This window comes from Myxocyprinus asiaticus, chromosome 17 (genome assembly GCF_019703515.2).
Source record: "Myxocyprinus asiaticus isolate MX2 ecotype Aquarium Trade chromosome 17, UBuf_Myxa_2, whole genome shotgun sequence".
In the NCBI taxonomy this organism is placed as follows: domain Eukaryota; kingdom Metazoa; phylum Chordata; class Actinopteri; order Cypriniformes; family Catostomidae; genus Myxocyprinus; species Myxocyprinus asiaticus.
The window spans coordinates 29,646,475-29,670,346 of NC_059360.1; the positions used below are offsets into that span (position 1 = coordinate 29,646,475).

Here is a 23,872-nt window from a genome sequence, read left to right on the forward strand (position 1 = left end):
TTGCCCTCCACCACCACACATTTAAGCAAGATGCTTAGCTTTGTGATTCCCGATAAACAAATCAAGACGGGAAGTTGACAAGCGGAACGGTGCAGAATGGATCTCAATACCTGAAAGACTGGTCTATTCACAAGATATGCAGAGCACTGACAATGGTGTGTCAGATAGAGAGAGGGGGGTCTTGCTACATGAATGGGATCTTAAAGGGCCCGCACTTCCATTTGGGGGACGGTGTGATACTATGACAACAATCAATCAGAGTGGGCCCTGAGGCAAGAACTCTCACTCTCTGTCAGCCTCTCAGGACTAAACCAGGGAGCAGTTTGACACAAAGTGTGACAACTAACACACCATTGCTTTAGTAGCACAGATGCTCTGCCTTGTGATAAGACATTCTTTTCACTCTTCATCTCTCTCTCACACACACAGACGCACACATGTGCACATAAACTCTGAGTAAGAGTCAGGCTTTTTGCTGGTACAGATGTCAGAAGTTGGTACATTCTATTTAGTGACACAGAAATGTCATCATCTTCCTTTCTCACAGGAAGTCACTTAATTGTACACTTTTGCTCAAGGTCCAAAATTAAGTTTTTTCCACACCTGCCAATGTTGGGTGAATTGAGAAAATTTACCAGCTATAAATATTTCTAAATGGCCATTAAATTGTATTTTGAGTTACTTTTTATAAAAAAAAAAAAAAAAAACATATACTTTTGTCCCTATGACGGTGAAATGTTTTAGCTGTTTTTCCTTGCATATTTGTTACAAGATTGCAGGACCATCACCGTCTCGCCTTCCACAAAAATTGCAAAGAAATCACTGTGATGTTTTTCCTAATATTTTTGTTTTGGTATTTCTCCTTAATGCAAGAAATGTTTCACATATTTGTTGCCTCATGGATTTCTGGAGAATTATTATTTTTTTTTTGTATCACTTAGATTTGAATCGCTCAGGTTGCTTACATCAGCGCCTATCGTTCTTAAATCATGTAATGTTGCAGTTTCTAATAACGTGACCCACCAACTTGCACTTACTCACCAAAGCCAATTTTACTCACATTTGGCACTTGGCGGGTGTTAATTTTGGACCATGCTTTTACTCATTCCTACTTAAGAGGAAAGATGCTCACTTCTCTCTTTCTCTGATCCCCATTGTTTCTAGCTCATTCTTTCTCCCCCTCTTTCATTCTCTCTCTCATAAGGAAAGATGTCATCCTTATCTGAGTCTAGTGATGTCGGTCGTGAGATATGGAAGAGTGACATGGGAGAAGTCGGAGTCTTTCTGCCCCTTAGCAATTTCAATACCTCAGCGACCTGTGTCTCCAAGGCAACCATGCGATTACCGAGTGACGACAGCTCCTCTTTAAGTTCAGAGCGGAGTTCCAGGACAATGGCATGTAGTGTGTGTTCAGGAATAGTGGAGATCGGAGGAATGAGAGGAGCTCTCCCATCAGGCTGGACTGGGCTACGGTCCAAAGGGGTGCGAGCACCACCCTCGTCCAACCGCAAGTCGCTTTTGGTGATGCCGCTGTCGCAGGAGTCCGTCTTCTTCAGTCCGCTGGGCTCTGAAGTCTTGCCCGAGCTGATCCGCTCAGGTAGAGTCTCCATGGATTCGGCTTTAGGGACGTTTCCCCAGTTTTCTGGCTTAGCCATGCTCTCCCTGAATCTGGCCCACCCCCTCGCACGTGGTTCTGATGATCGAGGGGCGTTTGGGGTAGGAGCACTAAGCTTCGCCTGGTCGAAAGAATCCAGGGTGTGTTTTTTGCTCGGGTGGGAAGGAATAGGCGTGGCTGGGCTCTGCGTTACAGTGACGATGCTTGTAGTGGCAATCACATCCTGGTTGATGACTTCATGGTGGATTTGACCCTTTTCAAGATCAGGGTCATCGGGATTGGTCCGGCCAGCAAGACGGGCTTCTTTCTGTTGGCGGAATCGTTGGAAGAGACGCCGGACAGGATGATCGGGGGGAAGATTCAGCGGGGCCTCGTTCTTCCTCCTCAACCTCTCCTCTTCCTCACGCTTCACGTCACTGATCTTTCTGAACACAAGCTGAAAAGACACACAGGGTTACTTAAAGGGACCGTTCACCCAAAAATGAAAATTCTGATTGAATGATTTATTTACTCTCATGTTATCCAAACTAGTGTGACTTTCTTTCTGGAAATACTAGGCAGAATTTTCACTCTAATTGTATCTTTTTTTCATACAGTACAATGAAAGTCAATGGAAACTGAGGCTTACATTTTGTATCATACTCAGTCTGACATCTATTAAAACATGTTTATTAAAATGATGGACTAACCCGATGAGAATGGTAGATATTAATGTCAAACAAACTGAACGTAAAGCCCAAGGCTTTTCACATGTAAAAGCACACCTGGCAGGCTTTCAAAAAATAAACCGCATCCATATGTTAAAGACTCTGACAGACACTGCGAAGATGCAAAGCTTCTGATTAAGCACACAAATGTCATCGATCCATCCAACAAATCCATGTGCCAACGTCGATTCATCAGACTCAGCAGTCAGCCAACTGAAACACAGAACAATCTTTTTCCGCTACAGAGGATTACTGCAGTCTGGTGTGTTAAAATAAAATAACCTCTGCAGGCTTAAGTTGTCCTGTCAGATGAACTCTAACTTCACCATTCATGACTATTTGCAATATATACTGTAGTCTCGGCCTCAGACGGCATGCTCACGGACCGCCAATGTTCACTGGCTGTCTGATGCACATTGCACACAAAAATGGCAAGCACTGGCAAAAATTGGCAGTTCCAATCTCAATGGATAATTTTATTGGCTGACTGCAGAGGTTTTCTCAGTCTGCCATGTTTAAAAGGTATTAATCACTGGATTTGCCAAAGTTTGTGAGGTTTGTGGCATCAAATCTATTAAAGACATTTAAAGTTATGTTTGAGGCACTTATAATAGATGTTATTCAGAGTATCGCCATATTTAATTTTTGAGCGAGGGTGAGTGGAAGACATTGTAATATCTTGTCTTTTTGCTGTGAAATCTTTGCTGATTTTGATCAAGTAAAAATAACAATAACGTTTATATTATTATTGATATTTCAAAATGAGTATTTGCTGAATTGAAGCAGCTTGTGCTTGTTTAAAAACGTTTAAATTATTTTATAGAAAAATCATGTGGAAATGAGTGTATCAGATATGGTACAAGGTTTCTGTGTGTGTGTGGGGGGGGGGGGGGGGGGGTGTGGTTTACGAGGAAATTTTTTTTAGGCTGCAAACTGGTAATTACAAGGGTATTATGGTATAAATGTGGTTTATGCGGACATTTCTAGTGTCACCATAATTCAAATCGCTTAACATACTAAACGATGATTTTTTGAAAATTAAAAAATGCTGAAAGTTTTTTTGTGAGGGTTAGGTTTAGGTTTATGGGTAGGGTTAGGGTATAGAATCTATAGTTCGTACAGTATAAAAATCATTATGTCCATGGAGAGTCCTCATAAGTGTAGCTGCACCAACATGTTAGAGAGATAGTGACATTTCACTTGAGAGAAGCTTAACAGCTGCTTTGAAAAACAGCATTATTTACCCCCGGGTCAGATTTGACCCGAACATAATAGGTGTAGGCGAAAAGTTTGATATTCCATAAATATAAACAAATATTTTTAAAAACCAAAAACATTTGTTAATTTAGTCAGTGTTGAGGATAACCCTAAAGCATTTTGACCAAACTTAAGATGAAGTCTAGTTTTCTCTGGTACCATTTACATGTTATTATAGGCTTCAAATACAACATTCAATTTTATGCAATATCTAAAAGGGAGTCCCTGCTCTGTCTCTCTACCCACCATGGGGTTCTTGGCCAGGCCTGAAAAATCTTGAAGACCCCTGTCCTAGATCACATCTAATGTTTACAACTTGTTTTTTCAGGACTTTTTTTTTTTCTGTCTATTGAATTTTATTTTTATTTTCAGTGTTTCATCAGCGAAACGATCATCACCGACTTAATTGTACAAACCACTGAAGAGACTGTAAGCCTAAGCCTCACAACCTCATTTTAATTTCTGTCAAAAATCAAATATGGTGATACTCTGGATAAGGTCTATAGCAAGTTAACTAGATATCCATAAGTATAACTGTATATATTGCTTTGATTGTTTTGTTTTTCTTTTTTGTTATATCTGTGATATAATTGCTGGTACTTATTACTTTTGGAAAGATAGAAATTCTAATCACAAAGTCACAAACACACATCTTCTGCAGACTTTTCAGGTGTTTCCTATACAACAGCCTGGAAAATGATCGTCCCATTTTTTGAATCCGTTTTGTCCTCAGTGGTTTATTGTTGTGGCATCATCAGTTTCTCACCTTTTGGTTGGTCACTTTACACATCAGTCAGACAGTCTCTTTCTGTCTAAGTGGGTGGTTCTTGGCCAGATTAAGATGCAAGTTGGACCAGACTTTAAGTCATTAAGCTTTGCAAGATTATGCAATATACTGTATAGAGTTCAGCAGGATAATTACAACCACTCCAGGTTTTTCTTTTATCGTGAGATCACAGACTGTACCGGAGACCCTACACTCTGTTTCGTGAATTCTGCAAGATTTTCTAAGTGCCTAACTTATTTATCAGAGCTTATGTATATTTCAGAATTAAATGCTTTTATTGAGCAGATTCTCAAGAGTCAACTCTAATGTAAGAGTGTCTGCCAACACTCAAATCTCAGTGTGTGTCTGGAGGGAGCAATATTCATCTGTACTTAAGACAGACATTTTTAAGGCACGTGTTTCTTCTTTGTAAAAACCTCTGTAGTTCACAGAGCTGCTCTGCTCTCCCTGCCAAACTCTCTTTGTGTCACTCACATTTTTCGTCATTTTTGTTTGCCTATCCATCTATCTCAATGTCTCTCTGACATTTACAGGTGAGGGGTCTGATTGGTATAGACAGGTTGGTGGGAGGGTTCAGTGATTGTTAGTCTGATTAATATTTAACAGGGAAAATAGCGTAATAAACATACTAAATTACGTTTTAATTAAAATCTAAAAATGCAGAAAGGTTTGTGTAAGGGTTAAAGGATAGAATACAGTATAGAAACAAAAGAAGTCAATGGAAAGTCACCACCATAACAGAAAAACAAGTGTGGTTAGACATTTTGTATGTGTACACCCACACACCCACCCACACAATAATCTCCATACCGAGACAGTTTGTTCTTGTCAACATTAAAAGCTGGACAGTGCATCTGAGTGTGACTCCATCTTCAATATGTTAAAATTCATACTGATATTTTGAATATTCATTAAGCGAGACAGATCGCACAAGCATCTGTCTTGCCAATCTGTCTGTGAAATTACTGGGACCAGAACAACACACACAAGCTCTCCTCTCCTGTGTGTGTGAGAACAGGCTGTCCAAAGGTGCTTGTGAAAAGTTCAGATGTAGCTTTGGGGGTTTGAAATTCATCCTCTCCAGAGACATTTGACCACACTTGCTTTGAAAACATGACAAACACACACTTATTTACATTGTTTCAGCAAATGACAAAACACTTATAATCTCACATACTCACTCATACAGTGCACACAAACTTACACGGAGACAAATCCCATCAGTGTGAATCATAAGGATTTCTGCAACACACAAACACACACGTGCATGTTGTTCATGGTGTGGACTTTCCATTAACTTCTATTGTTTTTATAGTGACGTTTTCTACCCCTACCCCTAACACTTACCCTCATCCAAACCCTTCTGCATTTTTACATTTTCACTAAGACATTATTTAGAATTTTTAATAAGCAATAATTATTTGTATATACTATTAATATAGTAATTTGTTTGGCTGGTACCCTCAATGTAGCTGATTTTAGGTGTCCTTGTGGGTACATTTGGTGCCCACAGTGCTGGGAAGAAGTTAAGTAAAAGTTGTGACACAACTAACTAAACAACATTTGCCAATTATTATTTTCACGTGCAAATGAGCTTGTGATTTGCCGCAAATGTTTGCCAGAAGTTTGCAGCTCTTCACTGGTAGTGGTGAACCTGCTGCAAACCTTTGGCAACAATGGACATGGACCTAAACCGTCCTTTATCTCTCATGTAGTGCTGGGAAAACCAAAATCATTTAAGTGAATCAGTTCTTTCAGACATTTGATGTACAGTAAATAAGCCAGTTATTTCCTTATGTAGCTCTGGGATTCATTTTAAAGAGTCTGTTCTTTTGGACAATTCATGTGGTAAACATAAATGATTCACTGATTGAGTTCTGTGCATCTTAAAAGGACCTGAAATATTTAGCTAATAAAATAAGGTGTTTTCTAATCCATTAGTGTGTATATAAGTATACATTTATGTTCAATTTAATGTTGTCACCCTATTTGTTTTACCCTTATGAAAATTAATCGTAGATTTACTATATTAATATTGTAGTATCCATGACTAATAACCATGTTTTTTTTTTGTTTTGTTTTTTTCTCCAAAAGCATATGTCTGACACATGAGTACTGTATATAGACCAACAATTAAAAATAGTGCAGATGGAAGTAGGTCAATAATAGGGTTATATTCAAAGATATGGAAATAAAACTAAGATTTTGACTTTAAAGACACCTTTTTGTTTTTGCTTTACTTGTCTGCTTCCACAATATGCATATGATGTAATGTATTTGAATTATCTGAATTATAATATTTTTAATATTTAATATTTATAATTATTTTATTATATTCTAAATTACTTTTATTTTTGGGGCTTTCTCTGTAGATACTGATATGCGATTAATTAATTGGCACTTCATGTAATACATTTGATTTAAAATTTTAATTGATTGACGACACTAATTTAAGTATTAGTGCGCCCCAAATTGAAAATTCTGTCTTTTACTCACATAATTGTAATTTACCCATCATCATGTTCTTCCAAACCCATATGACTTTCTTTCTCCTGTGAAACATAAGAAGAAAACTTTTGAAGAAAATTGATGCTGTTTCTTTTTCCATACAATTATAAAAGTGAATGGTGACTGAGGCAGTCAGTCCTTAACATTCTGCCTAACATCTCTTTTTTAGTTCCACAGATGAAAGTCTTAGGGGTTTGGAACAACGTGAGGCTGTGTAAATGATGACAGTATTTTCATTTTTGGGTGAACTATCCCTTTAAGCGATTTGTACTAGTGGGTGAAACAATCACATTTAGGCATTTCCCCATGATGTCCAGGGTTTGGAGGGTTACTTTTGAAATGTATTCCACTACAGATTACAGAATACGTGCTGTAAAATGTAATTTGTAACATATTGCTTTTGATTACTCAAGGTCAGTAACGTATTCTAAATACTTTGGATTACTTCTTCAACACTGGTAGATTTTTTTCACTTGTTTTGACTATAAAAACTCTGCCAATACAGTAAGACAAAATACACATGTTAAAAATACATTCTCTGAAAAACATAAATATTTAACATGCTCAGATTTGTCATATTGTGACTTTCCATCTGAATCTAATGTTTCTCTGTAATTTAACTCAGAAAAAATCCTGTTTGGCAGCAGGAAGATAAATATATCACTGTTGCTCCCTCTGAGAATCAGGGCTGAGTGAAAGATCCCAGAAATATCAGTCAGACAGACTCAGAAGATTGCTCTTTTGAATGATATTGAGGGTCCTGCTTCCCTGTGCACTGGAGAGATGATGGACAGTAATGATCGAACTGCTGCCCTTCCATTCAGTCATTCCCACCCTGGACGTGGACATACACAAACTGTTCCACTATCTGGAAATAAATATGATGTTTTACAGGCTGTCAGCACTCAGACAGACAGATATACTGTAGAGGACTGTCATGGTTTCTGTTGTTTTGTAAATGCTCGCTCTTGAAAGATATTTGTGACAGAAAAAGGACAGACATGCAGAGAGGGATTATGTAACAAAAGCTGAAGTGCTATACAAAGGTGTTTGTGCATGTGTGTGTGAGGGGGGGTGGCATTATGTGTTCACAAAGAGATGCCTAATGGTGTATTGTTAGAATCCTTCTGTTGCCAAGCATCCCTCAAACTCCTGTGCGCACACGACCCTCTTGTGCATTCTCTACTTTTTTATTTTCTTCCTTCTTTTTCAATATCCCTGAAATATACCATCATTAAACAGGGAAACTCGTTCCAATGTTATGTGTGTGTGATGTTAGAGGTGTTTGTGTAAGGATAGAATAGTAAAAAGATTTAAAGTTGGGGACAGAGAGAGAACGAGAGAGCGCACTCACATCTCTCCTGTTTCATAATTCATACTAAAAGCAAGACTATGGGCACAGTGAAACAGAAATGAAATTCCATAACACTCAAAAACAGCATGCCTCTCTCTCTTCCTCTCTCTGTCACACTTACACACACAGTCCTATTCTGTTTTACTTTCTCTCTTTCTCTTTTTCTCTTTCTATGTGAAATACGCATATTTTCCTGCTTCACAGTATGCAAAAAGCAGTATATCAAATGAATAGGATGTCTGAAACTCAGTATTCATGGTACAGTAGGTGAAAAACACCCTTATGAGATTCTGAAGTATAAAACTAGTGGACAATGGCAACATAATGGATGTAGCATGTCCATTAATGTATTTACAGTATACTATACACTTGCATGCTTTTTTAACAGTCAAATTCAGTACATATTATGAAAGTACAGGAATTCGGATGCAGTACACCAGTGCATTCTCCCTGTTTGGATCCTGTCCATACTTGACTAATCACTGACACTTTATTTAGATGGAAAAGATGTGTGTGTAGACCAGTGTAGTTACAGCTAATATTAATAAAATATCCTTTCTCTTGCCTTTATATACCATAGTTAATCACTGCCTTATTTAAATAAGTGCCTAACTCTGAGTCAGAGGAATTAACGGAACAATCCGTACTGTACTGTACATGTTCAGACCGAGTGATTTATGAAGTGCTGTTTTGAACAGATTAGAACTATTAATAAACTAAAATGAATTTTTATTTTAAGAAGCATGTTTTTGTACCTGTTTACTTTGTTGTATTTCACTGAGATCTTTCAATTGACCGATTTATAGGCTTGTTTGTTTTGTAATTGTGTTTGCAAAGGGTACAGATATAGTTTTGTTGGTTTTTCTCCCTAAGATAAACTCTGCTGTGGTCTGCGCCATGTTGTTTTGTCGCATGACTCCATCCGTCGAAAGTTTAACCCTTTACTAACAGCCCAGATTCTCCTGAACTGAGATCAGTCAGTTTAAATGAAATTAAATTATGCATTGCATATAGCAAAGCCAAAATACAACCTCCACGCATGTGTACGCGGGGTCGCGCAAGGTGAAGCAGACTGTCTTAATCTAAAGTTGTTCACTTCCAGGTAAATTCAAAGGATTCACAGACTTTTTCCTGTAACTTTATGTATGAGATGTAGTGTGTTGTGTAGTGAGTGTGCATCTTGTGCCATGTGCTGCATGCTGACTAACTGGTTTTATTTCACTAGTCTCATCACGACTTTACAGAATCTGATCCCTCAGCGACGACTCATTCACTTACACCTGCCAAACACAAACTCATATCGCAGGGTCATGCTGGGCCATACTGAGTAAATTTTTAAACCAGTGATACACACCTGGGCCTGTATTCACAAAGATTTTTATCTTACCACAAGGAGTTCTCAAAAGAGCTCCTAGCAAGGAGTTTTTGCTTAAAACCTATTCACAAAATTGCTGAGTATGTTTTAATAAGGAAATCTTAAAATAAGAGTAAGGTGAAGTTGATCTTGTTGCTATGGATGAAGTCACGTTTTATAGGCATGCTCTTTTAAATCGCCCACAGTGATTGGTAGACAGGGAACTGCTATTTGTCAGCTAAGACAGACAACGATATATATATATATATATATATATATATATATATATATATATATATTTACACACAAACTGGGCTGGTTATGACGTCCTCACAACAACATTCCACTTGTCAATATGGCCAATTTATACCAGCTTCCAAGATTGTCAAAATCACGGTGACTGACTATTTATTTATCTACATACACAGTTCAAATGTTGACGTAATCTAACTAAAGAGATTCAAATCTGCTTCAGCGCTGACACGGAGAGAGCCTGGCTATACACTTGTTTTTATATTCACAGTTCACACATACTTTTGATGAGGCAGCTGTCTTCGAATATTTCTGGAACACTGTTGGTCCAACTGCATGGTCTTGTGTATCGGTCCCTTATTTTATGTGTCTATTAAATCGTTTGACAGTCTTTTATTGTTTGTGTCTGTATTCAACAATGTTACATAAGCACAACACGCCAGGTCTGCACCTTTATCTCTGGTACTCGGGTTGTTTCAATTTTAATGTCAAAATAATATTCTAATATATTGTTTTTAATGTAGATTGACGACAGCAGTCATGTTTCAGATCGTTTGTGAGTCACTCTTAGGGAGTTAGAGGTCCTCAGGAGGACTTCTAAGCTGTCGTGGGTTTAGGAACTACTTTTAGCATTAAAATGTTTCATGGATTACTCTGAGATGAAAATTTTACGAGTCCTAAAATTAGAAGTGACACGCCCCTAATTTTTAAGAGTTTCTCCTAAATTTCTGCATTAGGAGCTTCTTTTAGTCTTAAGATTTTTTGTGAATACGGGCCCTGACCTTTTACCGGTCATGACATTTGAAAGCAATTAAATTTCAGCAGCAAACACATGCATTGCTCCACGCACGCATGCTAATGCGTGCTCATTGTGTTCAAGTGTAACTGCCTTTTGTACAGTTGTATGTGAATGCCGTAATTAGTGTGGGTGTGTTTAAGTGTTATTACACCATTACAGCTGCATAAACTGTAACCTTAATCAAAGCAGAAATAACTCAGGACTCTTAACACAGCAGCGATCAGATGAAGAGGATTTTTTCAGTGTTACCTTGGAAACCACAAACACGTGCAATCAGAAACAAATTGGATGGACCATTTAAGCACTAAAGCAGCTGTGACAGAGGGTAGATGTATCAGTATACAGATTTTACAAAGAGAGACACCAAAACTGGGAATTCTTGGGTCCATTGCACTATATTTCATGTTTCGTAAAAACTCCATATTTAAGATTTGCGCTCTACAACAGGAAAATCAGACTTTTTCTGTATGAATATGCGGCACAGCTCCTGGTCCAAGCTCTGGTTATTTCAGACTGGACTACTGTAATGCTTTGTTGGCTGGCCTCCCAGCTAACACAATTAAGCCACTGCAGATGATCCAGAATGCAGCAGAACATCTGATCTTCAATCAGTCAAAAAGGCTCATGCCACTCCGCTCTTTATTTCACTTCACTGGCTACCTGTACAGTAGCTGCCTGCATCAAATTCAAGGCTTTGACTCTGGTCTTCAGGACAGCCAATTGAACCACACCCTCTTACTTCAATTCACTTCTGCATTCACTTACTATGCTCCAACTTGCTCTCTGCGGTCTATGAACAAGCGGCGCCTAGTGGTCCCATCACAAAGAGGCTCCAAGTCTATTTCACAATCGTTCACTTTCTCTGTTCCACTCTGCTGATACCATCTCAACATTCAAGAACCAGCTGAAAACACACCTGTTCTGCGAGCACTTAACCGATCCACACTAATTGCACTCCCAATTGAATTTAAATTTCACTTACTGTACACACACATACTCTCAGTATCACACATATACTATTCCAGCCACCTTTAGAGCTTGGCAGTACAACACTGTAGATGTTGTTGAACTTTGTATGACAAATTGCTTGCTATGTGCCTAATTTGTAAGTCACTTTGGATAAAAGCGTCTGCTAAATGACTAAATGTAAATGTAAATGTTAACCTCAAATGTGTTTTTCTAGTTACCCTAAAAGGGCTATTTCACCCAAAAAATTAAATTCTGATATTATTTACTCACCTTCTTGTTGTTCCAAACCAGTATGACTCAATAAAAGTGAATGGTGACTAACAGGCTAACATTCTGCTAAACATCTCCTTTAGCATTTCACGGAAGACAGAAAGTCATATACATTTAGAACAACATGAAGGTGAGTAAATGATGACAGAATTTTCATTTTCTGCACATGTCCCTCCAAACTTTGATAGTGGAATCTTAATCAGTATTTTAGTTTTCCAGTACACAAAAAATACAAATCTAAACATCATTAAAACAAGATAGCTTGATATAATAACTTCATTAGATATTAAGATATAGATATTAAATTAATCAAATAATACATCAAAATTTTATGAGGTTATGCATAAACAATTTGACAATGGGGTAAGAGAAATAAACTTAATTAAAGATTTATTCTCTGAAAAAAAGTCTTATCTTACACTATTTTGCTTCTAAAGTAAATTTATCTTTAAGATTGTTGCCATTTTTACTAGAAGCAGGACAAAAATACTAATTAAGAAAATATTTTTTGCAGTGAATTTTAAAGTTTTGGGAATGTGTTTTGGAGTTGCTAGGAATAAAGATTGTATGGTTAGGAATATAATGCATGCATTAAAGGTAGGAAAATAGTCCCATAATTGCAAATACACTGCACTTTGTTGTGTGTTTGACCACTGTATAAAGTCTGTCATTGAATGTATAACATATGTAGTCTTCCTATGACATATTTTTCCATGTACAACATGTTTTCTATCTTGGTCATAATAAAACAGTAAACATCATGACTAATTCATGGACACATGAGCTAATTAATGCCTCCCGTCTGGCAATGGTGTCAGTGTCATGTGTCATGTGTATTTTGTTGGTTCATGTTTTTCATGTCTTTTATTTTGAAAATCTAGTTCCTGTTTCATGTCATGTGGTTCCCTTGTCATGTGATTTCATGTTTCCCTCCATGTTCATGTGTCTTGTTTTCATTGGTTTATTGTCTTGTTATCTTGTTTAGAGTTCTTAGTGTTTATTGGTTATCTTTGTCATGTGTTCTCCCATGTCATGTATTTAACCCTCATGTTTTCCATGGTCCATTGTCAGGTATTGTTAGTTGATGTAACTTTGGTTGTGAGTTCAAGTGCATGTCAAGCCAAGTTTATGTCTAAGTCAAGTTCATGTTTATGTTTCATTCATATTTGTAGTTAGGGTTTTTGGATTACACGTTGGAATAAATCTGCACTTGGGTCCTTTACACCATCATCTTTGTCATTGCCAGTGCCAGCAGCATCATTACAGATGTTATTGAACGTTACAGTCAGTCAACCACATATTAATACAACCACAATTGTATTTTAATATTTCAGTGCAGTGTTTGTTAGAACAGACCCAGCTGACAAAACGATATTGTGTAGGCTAAAATCTAGCCATTTTTCAGTCAAGTGAAATATAAAACAACAGAGTCCATTACAGAACAAGTGTAGGCACGATACTGTAGATTTCTGTGATTGTTAAAGAATATTTCAAGGCATATATATATGCAGATGATAGATAATGTAAATAGATGGGTCATTTCAATGTAAAAGTGTTTGCACCCATTTAAATATAACCCATATGGTTAAATGTAATTTTTTTTTTTTTTTTTTTTTTTTTGCCCTGCAAATAAAGAGCCAGATGTTCGCAGGGCTATTATTAGTTTCCTCCTCAGACCCAGTTCCACAACCGAGAAACAGAACTCAAGCAGGGCCAAGATCCAACATGTACACACACTGAGAGTCAGCTTATCACACTGACAGCTGTCTTTATTATGAAATGGTAAAGAATTTTTGGGTAGGACTACTGCAACACTTTTACAGTTCTATTTTTAACTTGATTTTATATAATAAAACAAGAACAGTACAACATATTCCACTGAAAATACAAAACAATGGGGACATGGGCCGAAAAAGTAAATCCTTCATGTTCTATAATACCTTGACGTACCTTTGGCCAATTAAAGAAGCCAGTTAAGTGATGTTTGTGGTGTTTAAAGGAATAAGTTCTAAAGGAATAGTACAAAAATGAAAATTAGGTCATTATTTACTCACACTCATGTTGCTCCAAAATCAAATGCTTTTATTTTTTCCATGGAATACAAAAGGAGAATATTTAAGTGACATGAGGCAACAAATTTTCCTTGATGTTATGACATATAAAAATCATGACATAACTCAAAACTTCCTCCTTACTGCAAAAAGAGCATTTGTTAAAAACCAAGCAGCCAAAACAACTCGTTCTCTACTTCCTCCACGTTGTGAGGTCAAACTGTGGTAGACATTTGTGTTTGACCACTTCCACAACAACACATCAACGCCTACTTTATCTTTAATCACTTCTGTAGCCCACCCAGCAACAGTGAACAATGAGATGGCAAGGAGAAAGCGGATTAGGCAAGAGCAGAGAGCCAATCAAAACAGTGGGCATTTACTATCATGTCTTAAAGGACAAGCAGCACCAAAACCAAATGTGTTTCTAGCAAAGTGTAGGAATGAGGGTGGGAAATGATCATGTTTTACAAATGTATAAATGTTTTTGTGCAAAAAAAAACTTATATTTTAATTGAACCTCAAGGAAAATATTAAAATAAAAATGTCATGATCCCTTTAAAGAATTTTCATGCAGCCACTGAACAACAGTTCAGTGAACACGTCTATCAAACTCCAAAAAGAACAAAAAGCACCACAAAAGAATCATAAAAATATTCAATACGACTTATGCATTATATACCATATATATTTTGTCATTATTAATTCACAAATCAAATCTACGCAGCTCTCATCAAATATGGTGCAAGTGAAAGTCACCATATTTGATTTGAGAGCTGCGTAGATTTGATTTGTGTATTAATCATGACAAAAAATTATTGTTACAGTGAGGCACTTACAAAGGAAGTGAATGGGGCCAATTTTTTGAGGGTTTAAAGGCAGAAGTGTGAAGCTTATAATTTTGTAAAAGCACTTACATTAATTATTTTGTTAAAACTCATGTATTATTTGGGCTGTAAATTTGTTTAAATCATAATTTTTACAGTCATTTTAGGGTTTGTTGACATTACATTGTCATGGCAACAAGGTGGTAAAATTTGCTAGAACTTTACACAGAAAAGGTTAGTAAGCGATTTTATCACACTACAACCATGTTAACATGCATATTGCTTATGTCTTGTGGCTATACTTTTGAAACAGTAAGTATTTAAACATTTATAGATTGGCCCCTATTGACTTCTAGATTTTTTTTAAAGAAAAGTAGGGGCAAGTCAAAATGTATTTTTGTGGTAATTAATGTTATGCCACAGATGCTGTCGATTGAGCTTAACTTGTATTGAACTCTGAATATTCCTTTAAGAGCAACATAATTAATTGCATAAATCCACTGAGAGTGCATTATGACTTAAATTTCAGTCTGGTCCTCACACAAATCTATTGTATGGCTTCAAAATACTTTTTTGGTGCTTTTATGGTGCTTTTTGGAGTTTGAGAGACATGGTGAACTCTCATTGTAGGAAAAGACCTGCATAGAGATTCTATAAGAAGTCTCTTATATTCAACTGGGGAAAAAATTACAGCATATGGGGTTGGAATGACATGAAATTGAATTTTCACCACAGGGTAATCAGTTTCTGATTAGATCTCTCTCTCTCTCTCTCTCTCTGATTGAATAGTAAGCTGCTGTATTGATCTTTTACTCTCTACCCTCAATCAGATGAATAGTTAACGACTCTTCAATTCAGCAATGACATATGTATTGACAGCACACACAATACCTCACACAGTTTGCTTACAGATATACCTTTCTGATAAACATGACAACATTGTCACCACTGTCACTTCCACTGAAATGTGCACACAGAGAGCTCTCATCAGTTCTTAACAGACTGAATTAGCCACAGAGCCAGCAGAAAATAAAAGAGAGAATAAAAAGAGAGTAATGAGAGAGAGAATGAGAGAAGGCCGAGCAATGTTCACTCACCCGTTTGCGCAGGTTGTACGTAAGAAGGAGGTTTCGTGAGAAGTGGTTGAAGAAAGCTGTGTAGAACTCTAGAACTTTCTGCAGTGCGTCCCGTTTGATCACGTGCAGGTCACAGTATGTTAGCGCTCTCACATTAGCACACGCCTGAGCTAGTGTCACCTCCTTCCAGAACACGTCACCAAACACATCACCTTTACCTGCAGACAAATAAAAACACTTCCTTACACACACACAGGGCAAATGGGCACACTGGTGGAGAACTGTGACTCTCTAGAATATGTTGTCTCTGCAAACATGAAGATGTTTAGACATACAGATGGTGACATACAAAATGATTATGTCTATTCCAGAACTAACTTATTGGATTTACTGTAGGCCTCTTATTTAAGGGAAAACCTCTCAAAAAATTGCAAGTGATAGACAGACTCCCTCTCTCTGTCTTTGTTTCAGTCCTGGATCAGATTACAGTAGATAGATCATGTGGATCAATTTGATCTGTGTGGAAAGCTGCTTCAGCAAGATTTTACCACTAACATGTGTCAGATCAGAAAATGTAACCGGTCGTTTAGAGGACACTGCCTTGTCAGAAGTTCACTGTAGTGGACTATGCCTGTTCTTACTCTCTCTCTCAAACGCACACACACACTTTTATTTTTCTATCATGGCCGGGACTTTCCAATGACTTCTATTGTTTTTATCCCTACCCTCATAAGGGAGCTTAAACTTAAACCTCATACTAACCTTTCTACATTTTTACTTTGTCATTAAGGTAGTTTTTATACTGTGCACATTTGCCGTAGTCTGAATCCAAGTGTGATTGTTCCCGGTGCCCCCTGCAGTGTTGGTCTGGTTTCAGACTCTTTGGGTGCAACTCAATCAGCTCCCTTGTTCAGTAGTCAGGCCAATCACAAAATTGTTCTAGTGCTCTGACATGTTTACTCCCAAAAAATTCCCATAATGCACTGTTAAGACCAGTGAGCATTGTTGCTCACCATGTGGTGGTGGCGTAGTGGGCTAAAGCACATAACTGGTAATCAATGCTGGTTCAATCCCCACAGCCATCACCATTGTGTCCTTTAACTCCAGGTTGCTCCAGGGGGATTGTCCCTGTAATAAGTGCACTGTAATTCGCTTTGGATAAAAGCGTCTGCCAAATGCATAAATGTAAATGTTCCCTTACCAGGAATTTTGTCAGGTCTTCCGATGTCTCTCAAGTCATTAGAGGACTAGCATAAGTGTAAATATATGATGGAAAAGCCTTATTTTCTCTTTAAAATAGAATTATCTCTCATTCATAATGTTCATTAAAGAAAAACAATCTTTTAAATATTAGTTAAAATGCATAAACAAAAATAGATTAAAAATACATTCCTTTGTACATTTCTTTGACATTTATGTCATTTATCTTTAATAATAGCACAGTATGCTTCATGAAATTTACATGACAATGGCAACATTTTTGCACACCAAAATATCATGCTTCATTACACATTTGGCTGCAATGTCCAGCGGGGGGCACCAAAAGTGAGTGAAATGATCGACGATGTTTGTAAGGTGAATATTATATGGATGTTGTAATGTACCTCCCTAACCTAAAACTTTAACCTAAACCTAACCAATAGTATTTTAAAAGCAAATTTGACATTTACTGAAGCAACCACATAATTTCGTGTGTCGCTTCTATGACACTTTCGCTCAATTTTCACTTTCATTTCGACCGTCCTTGGCTGGACTCAAGGTTCGGTTTCCAAGTCCAAAGTACAACACTCTATCAGGTGAGCTACTGCGTAAGTTAATCACATTGGAATAAGTGTGTAAATGTAGGTGTGTCTATAATATGGGCAAGGGCGAACTGGCCATTGGGAGCACCAGGTGTTTTCCCGGTGGGCCGCTGGGTAATTTGGGCCGGCCGCTGCTATGAAATTACTGGCCCGTCCTACAGGTGATATAGGTGGCCACCCTGGGCTCCTATATGCCCGCATGGATCTTATAACAAAGAAAAAGTTTAATAAACTGTGCAAGACAAGCAAATTCAATGGCTTTTATTTTGAAATAATATAGTGACTTTTATTTTGAAATTACTTACACATCGGAGAGCATATCCGTATATACCATACGATTTAGATTTGCACTATGAATGTGTATGTGTATGTGTGTGTGTATGTGTGTATGTGCATATGTGTATGTATATATGTGTATATGTATATATATGTATGTATATGTGTATGTATATGTACACTATCGTCAAACGTTTTGAAACACTTGACTGAAATGTTTCTCATGATCTTAAAAATCTTTTGATCTGAAGGCGTATGCTTAAATGTTTGAAATTAGTTTTGTAGACAAAAACATAATTGTGCTACCATATTAATTTATTTCATTATAAAACTAAAATTTAATTTAAAAAAAAAGTTTTTGAAATTGATGACTTGGACCAAATAATAAAGAAAAGCAGCCAATAAGTGCCCAACATAGATGGGAACTCCTTCAATACTGTTTAAAAAGCATCCCAGGGTGATACCTCAAGAAGTTGGTTGAGAAAATGTCAAGAGTACATGTCTGCAAATTCTAGGCAAAGGGTGACTACTCTGAAGATACTAAAATATAACACAGTTTTGATTTATTTTGGATTTTGTTTAATCACAACATAATTCCCATATTTTCATTTATGTTATTCCAGACTTTACTATTATTCTAAAATGTGAAGGAAAAAAAATTATAATAAAGAATAGGTGTTTCAAAACTTTTGACCAGTAGTGTATGTGTGTATATATATATATATATGTGTGTGTGTGTGTGTGTGTATACTTTATTTTCTATCCAATTTTTTTATTTATTTATTTGTTTTTTATTATTATCTATGTCTTGTTGCTGCTTTGTATTGTTGTGCACTGGAAGCTCTTGTCACCAAGACAAATTCCTTGCATGTGTAAGCATACTTGGCAATAAAGCTGATTCAGATGCACCACAACTCTCATGTGCACCTCAATATTTGACATACAAATCACAATAATGGTGACAACCAAGAACAACATATTAATTATAAGATGAGCTCTGAATAATCACTAAATGACAAATAACTGCAAGTTACAACAAATACAATAACAGTATCTTAAATCAAATCAGCAAACAGTAAATCTATGAGCAGTACATAGTCATTTGCATAATTTATTCACACCGCAATGCATTACTGGGAGCTGAAGCACAGCTTGCCTGAATAATGCTTACGCCTGATAAATAAGTCATGAAAAATATTACTTTGTGACTATGTGAGTCTTTGAGGCTTACTTTGTTTAAAGGATAGCAGAAACAGTGCTTGTCAAAGCATAGGGCTTTTCACTTTTCCTCAAGAATAATCTGGGGAAGGAATTAAAACACTGCAGAGTGAAAATATGAGCAGTTAATCTGCAAAATATCTGTAAAGATCTACACTTTAAAAGGTATGTTTATTTATTTATTTATTTTGACATATATTTATATTTGTATATTTATATATGTACATATTCTGGCCAAATTTTTTTTCACAGATTTTTTCAAATAAACATTTACACATAGTTACGTGTGTAATTAACATGACATTTTAAGCATTGTCATCAGTGTCCTGCTGTGTGACACTTTCTTCATCTAACTATTTTAAACCACACTTTATGATCTTGTATAGCAATATGTATATATAATATTATATATATATATATATATTTATTTATATAAAATATTATTATACTTGTTGTTTCCACAACCTCATATTAACTAAGACAATAGTTATTTGCACTTCTAGAACAAAGTTGAAAGGGGATTAAGATCTTTATGCTGACTTGTCACAGCACCTAAAATATACACTTTCCCTTGTACTTTCATGTACATTTTAACCTAACATCTGTATGCTGGGGGGAAAAAATTCTGACATGTTATTTGTCTGATCTTATTTTTAGTACTTTCTCTAAAAAATCCACTCATCGCATTTAAAGTGGTTTTATATGTTATGACAATTTTTGCACTGGTGGGGCCCGTTGTCATGACTAGCAGTCAATAGAAATGTCTTTTTTTCAACACAAAAATTTGATATTGAGCCGGAAAATCTGATCAATGAGCCGGTGTGTTATGGTGTGGTGTGTTGTGGGCTGGGTTTGGTTTGGTTTGGTGGGCCGCTCTGGGCCAGAAAGTCCAGGGCCACTTTTTAGTCCCAGTCCGCCCCTGAATATAGGCATTAAAATGTATAATTTTTTAAATGATGAGTTAGAGTAAAAGTTATTTGATATAATAACATAGCAGTCTGTAAGTAATATAGCGAAAAATAAGTGTTTACAATGTCATAAACAGGCATAGTACCCGTGATTTGTGTGAAAGTGAATAAAATGCACGGTTGTTGTAGCACTGCAGCAAAACATAGAGAGCTGCACGTAAAACGGTTTGTAGAAATGTAGTTATGGTAACATTCATACTATGAGACTAGGTTGTTTTAATATCTACAAAGAAAATGCACAATAGCGTTATTAATACAACAATGTTGCTGATTAATACAAGCTGTGTTTAAAAGCGTGTCCACATAATTGTGTCACAGGTGATTGAGTCATACTGTAAGTGTCCCAATGCTCAGTGGATCAGCACCCTTGCCAGTGCCTGAATTCGTGTTCACGACACAGAGGGCTAGCGAGCTCACAGTTTCAGATTCTGTCGAACCCCGGTGCTTTTACGTCATCAACTTCCTTCATCACAAAAGTACATAATGGAGAACACAACGCGGGTCACAATATTGGTGTTTTTTTTATTTTATTTTTTTATCATTATGCACACCAGAGTGAACGACATTTGCGCCTCTGTGAGTCGCATGCCATAATTCAGCAGATATGTATGTCCAGGAGAAGCCGACTACTACCTTTGTTGAGGAGACAGCTGGTTGCAGCGCGCACACACACACACACACACACACACACACACACACACACACACACAAAACACAACACTTTAAACAAGTCCCCATTTCTATAATAAAATATATTCTACATTACTTTTAGTGCTTGGAGATTATATTGAAGTAGATTCTGATTTATAATCATTTACTAAATTCTAAATTTATCTTATTTACAACAACACCCTGGCCAGACAACCTCACTTTCTCATACACATCCAAACAAACACACACGTTTACTGTGGTAAATCAAGTTGCTCAAGACACATTGGATAGAGCTACAGATCATCAGCATGTCTAACAGAGGACAAATGATGATGAGAGATATTTCCTCATTCTATTACTGAAATTAATAAAGTCTTTGTGGCGAGCAGGGTGGGGCCGAGCGGTGTCTGAGCAGAGCGAGGCCGGGAAGATAAGTGGCGAATGAGTTCCACCTGTGTGCCACACCGGTCTCGCGTTCCAGTGAGGGGCGGTGGGTGTATTTGAGAAGAGGAGACAGCAGCAGACGGGGAGAGAGAGATGCATGAGTGATGTCTTTGTGTGTGACGTTGTCTTGAACGTGTCTGCTGAAAAGCAGCACGTGCGGTGAATGTTTCAGCTGAAAAGCCTTACTGTGTGACGCTGAGAAGTGTAACAGTAAATGTCTGCGTGTTTTGTCAAGCTGGTCCCAGCTTCCATCTTTCCCAAACTGTTACAGTCTTGTTCTTCCATTTCCATCTGCGATGGGGTTACAGTGTCAGATTGGATTCAACATGTCCACTCAGATAAATTATTGAAAGTTTTTGTGTATTTTAGTAAACGGGGCCACAGTGGCTGTACAGAAGTACCAACAGAGATTATTCCAGAATACTGATTCCTTCTTGCAGACAGAGAGACGTGTTGCAGCCACTAAGGTGTCTCTAAAGGTCACATAAAAAAAGTTTAATTTGTACACACTAAAAATTAGTGTGTTCTAATAAATCAGTGTCCACTGAAATTACTTAACAAATACGTTTCATGGTGAAATTGAGTTGTTTTGTGTTGATTAAAAATTAGATCTTATCAGGTTCTCTTGAGTGCGAAACAGATCAATATTACAGTGATTTTTTTTACTATAAGTTCTCCTCCCTGCCCAGTAGGTGGCGGTATGCACAAAGAATATGAATCACCAAAAGCAAAAGAAGAAGACTATGAAAGTAAAAAAGGACTTAAACATTGATCTGTTTCACACCCACACCTATCATATCGCTTCTAAATACATGGATTTAAGCACTGGAGTCATGTGGATTATTTTATGATTACTTCATATCCTTTTTGGACCTTCAAAGTTCTGGCCACCATTCACATGAACAAACAGAGCTATTTTTCTAAAAATCTTTGTTTGTGTTCAGCAGAAGAAAGTCATACACAAAAATGAAAAGTATTTTATTATTTATTCACCCTCATGTCTTTTTTACGCAGAACACAAACAGAGATGTTTTAGTGACATTTCCTTTTTTTCAGTACAATTTCAGCTGATAGGGACTCATTTTAAAGCTTTAAAAAGGATCCAAAAGTATCATAAAAGTGGTCCATGTTAAACACAATGCAAGGTCTAGTATGAACATGGAAGCCACTGTGAATGAGCTTCTCTCAAGATTTTCACTGAAAAATGACTTACATTTTGTTGTTTCTCACCAAATGAAGACTGTATGCCTTCAGAAGACTTAGAATATGTCACAGCAGTCAAGCATGGCCTACTTTTATGATACTTTTGGGTCCTTTTTTAAGCTTTACAGTAGGTCGCTATCAACTTTCATTGTATTGAAAAGACAGATTGTGATATTCATTTTTGGTTGAATACACACATTATTCATTCATTCAAGACATACGGGTGGAACGATATAAATGTGAGAAAATTGTTACATATTTTTATTTTAAGGTGAACTGTTCCTTTAACCACGAGGATGGAACTTGTAATAAGTATAGGATAAAAGGGTCTTGAATTTGATTTGAATAAACCAGTGGGTGAATCTACTTAACATATGACTTGACATTTGTAGGTAAGTGTAAGATAATTAAATCATTATTTGTATTTAATATTTAATTTAATATTATTTTTTGAGTGTAGCGGCTTTAAATGGTTTTACAGCAACAAACACCTTCCAAATTGTTTTTAGAAAGGCATATCTTACAGATACTCTTTGTTTTTTGCCCCAGTGCATTGTCACAGTTCACTCTGTCTTTGTACCTTTAAGGCTTTAATTATGGGGTGAAGTTTGTAGTGCTAGGATTGAGGGTGTTTTCACACCTGGCTCGACTGGAGCGTTTGTTTTTCGGAACATAGCGCGTTTTCTCCCTTGGTTCGGTTCTTTTAGGCATATATGAACACAGCAATTGCACTTGGATACGCACCAAAACAATCGGTCTGAGACCACCTGAACGAAGTGATCTTGGACCGATTGCAAATTAACTCTGGAGCGGTTCGCTTGTGGTGAGAATGCAAACCGACCCAACGGACCACCAAACCAAACCCTATAAAAACCATGAACATAACTGAGGGATCTTTGGAGAAGACATTTATAGAACAGCACTTCTCTGTAATTCATCATCAAAATGTGGATATAGCCTTTTGGCAACTATACTAGATGTAATTGCATGTTTAAAATAGGAGCTGTTTTATAATTCCTTAGGTAATTTTAGTACGATCGTTTCTCTCTTTTGGATAGAGGCAGAACACGGGTAGGATGGCGTTAGCAACTTTTTGACAAATATTTTTTTTTTTTTACGTGGCTTTACTCTGCTGTTTGTGTGTGTGCGTATGTGTATGTGCGAGAGAGGGAGAGATCTGTGAGAACAGGCGAAATAATGGAGTTTCAATGGAGAAATAATGCAAAAGCAACTAATGATGGATAAAAATAACCACGACGGAATCTTTACAACTCATATCCATCCGAGTGATGGATAATTTGTATTTGGAGCACAACCTTTAACTGGCGAAAATTTGTAATGGTTCACACATTTTTTTACAGGCATATAATTTTAACCGGTATATCAATGGATGAGCTTAATCCTGAACAGCGACCAATAAGGGGACAGCTTGCTCACGTTGGTCCGTCTTGAAATGTTGCCTTGTGAAAGCAAACCGAACCAAG

At 36.9% G+C, this 23,872-nt stretch overlaps 1 protein-coding gene across 2 annotated transcripts in view; it reads right to left on the reverse strand.

Annotated features, from left to right (window-relative positions):
- Nucleotides 1-682: 682 nt before the first annotated feature.
- The window catches only part of LOC127455280 (potassium voltage-gated channel subfamily H member 1-like), a 79,409-nt gene continuing 56,219 nt past the window's right edge, over nt 683-23,872 (reverse strand). For both annotated transcript variants that reach the window (XM_051723026.1, XM_051723025.1), the window contains 2 exons: nt 15,848-16,044; nt 683-2,051 (listed from right to left, as the gene is read on the reverse strand). In XM_051723026.1, coding sequence (XP_051578986.1) covers nt 1,161-2,051; nt 15,848-16,044 — 1,088 coding nt within the window. In that variant the 3' untranslated portion in view covers nt 683-1,160. The remainder of the gene's footprint in view (nt 2,052-15,847; nt 16,045-23,872) is intronic.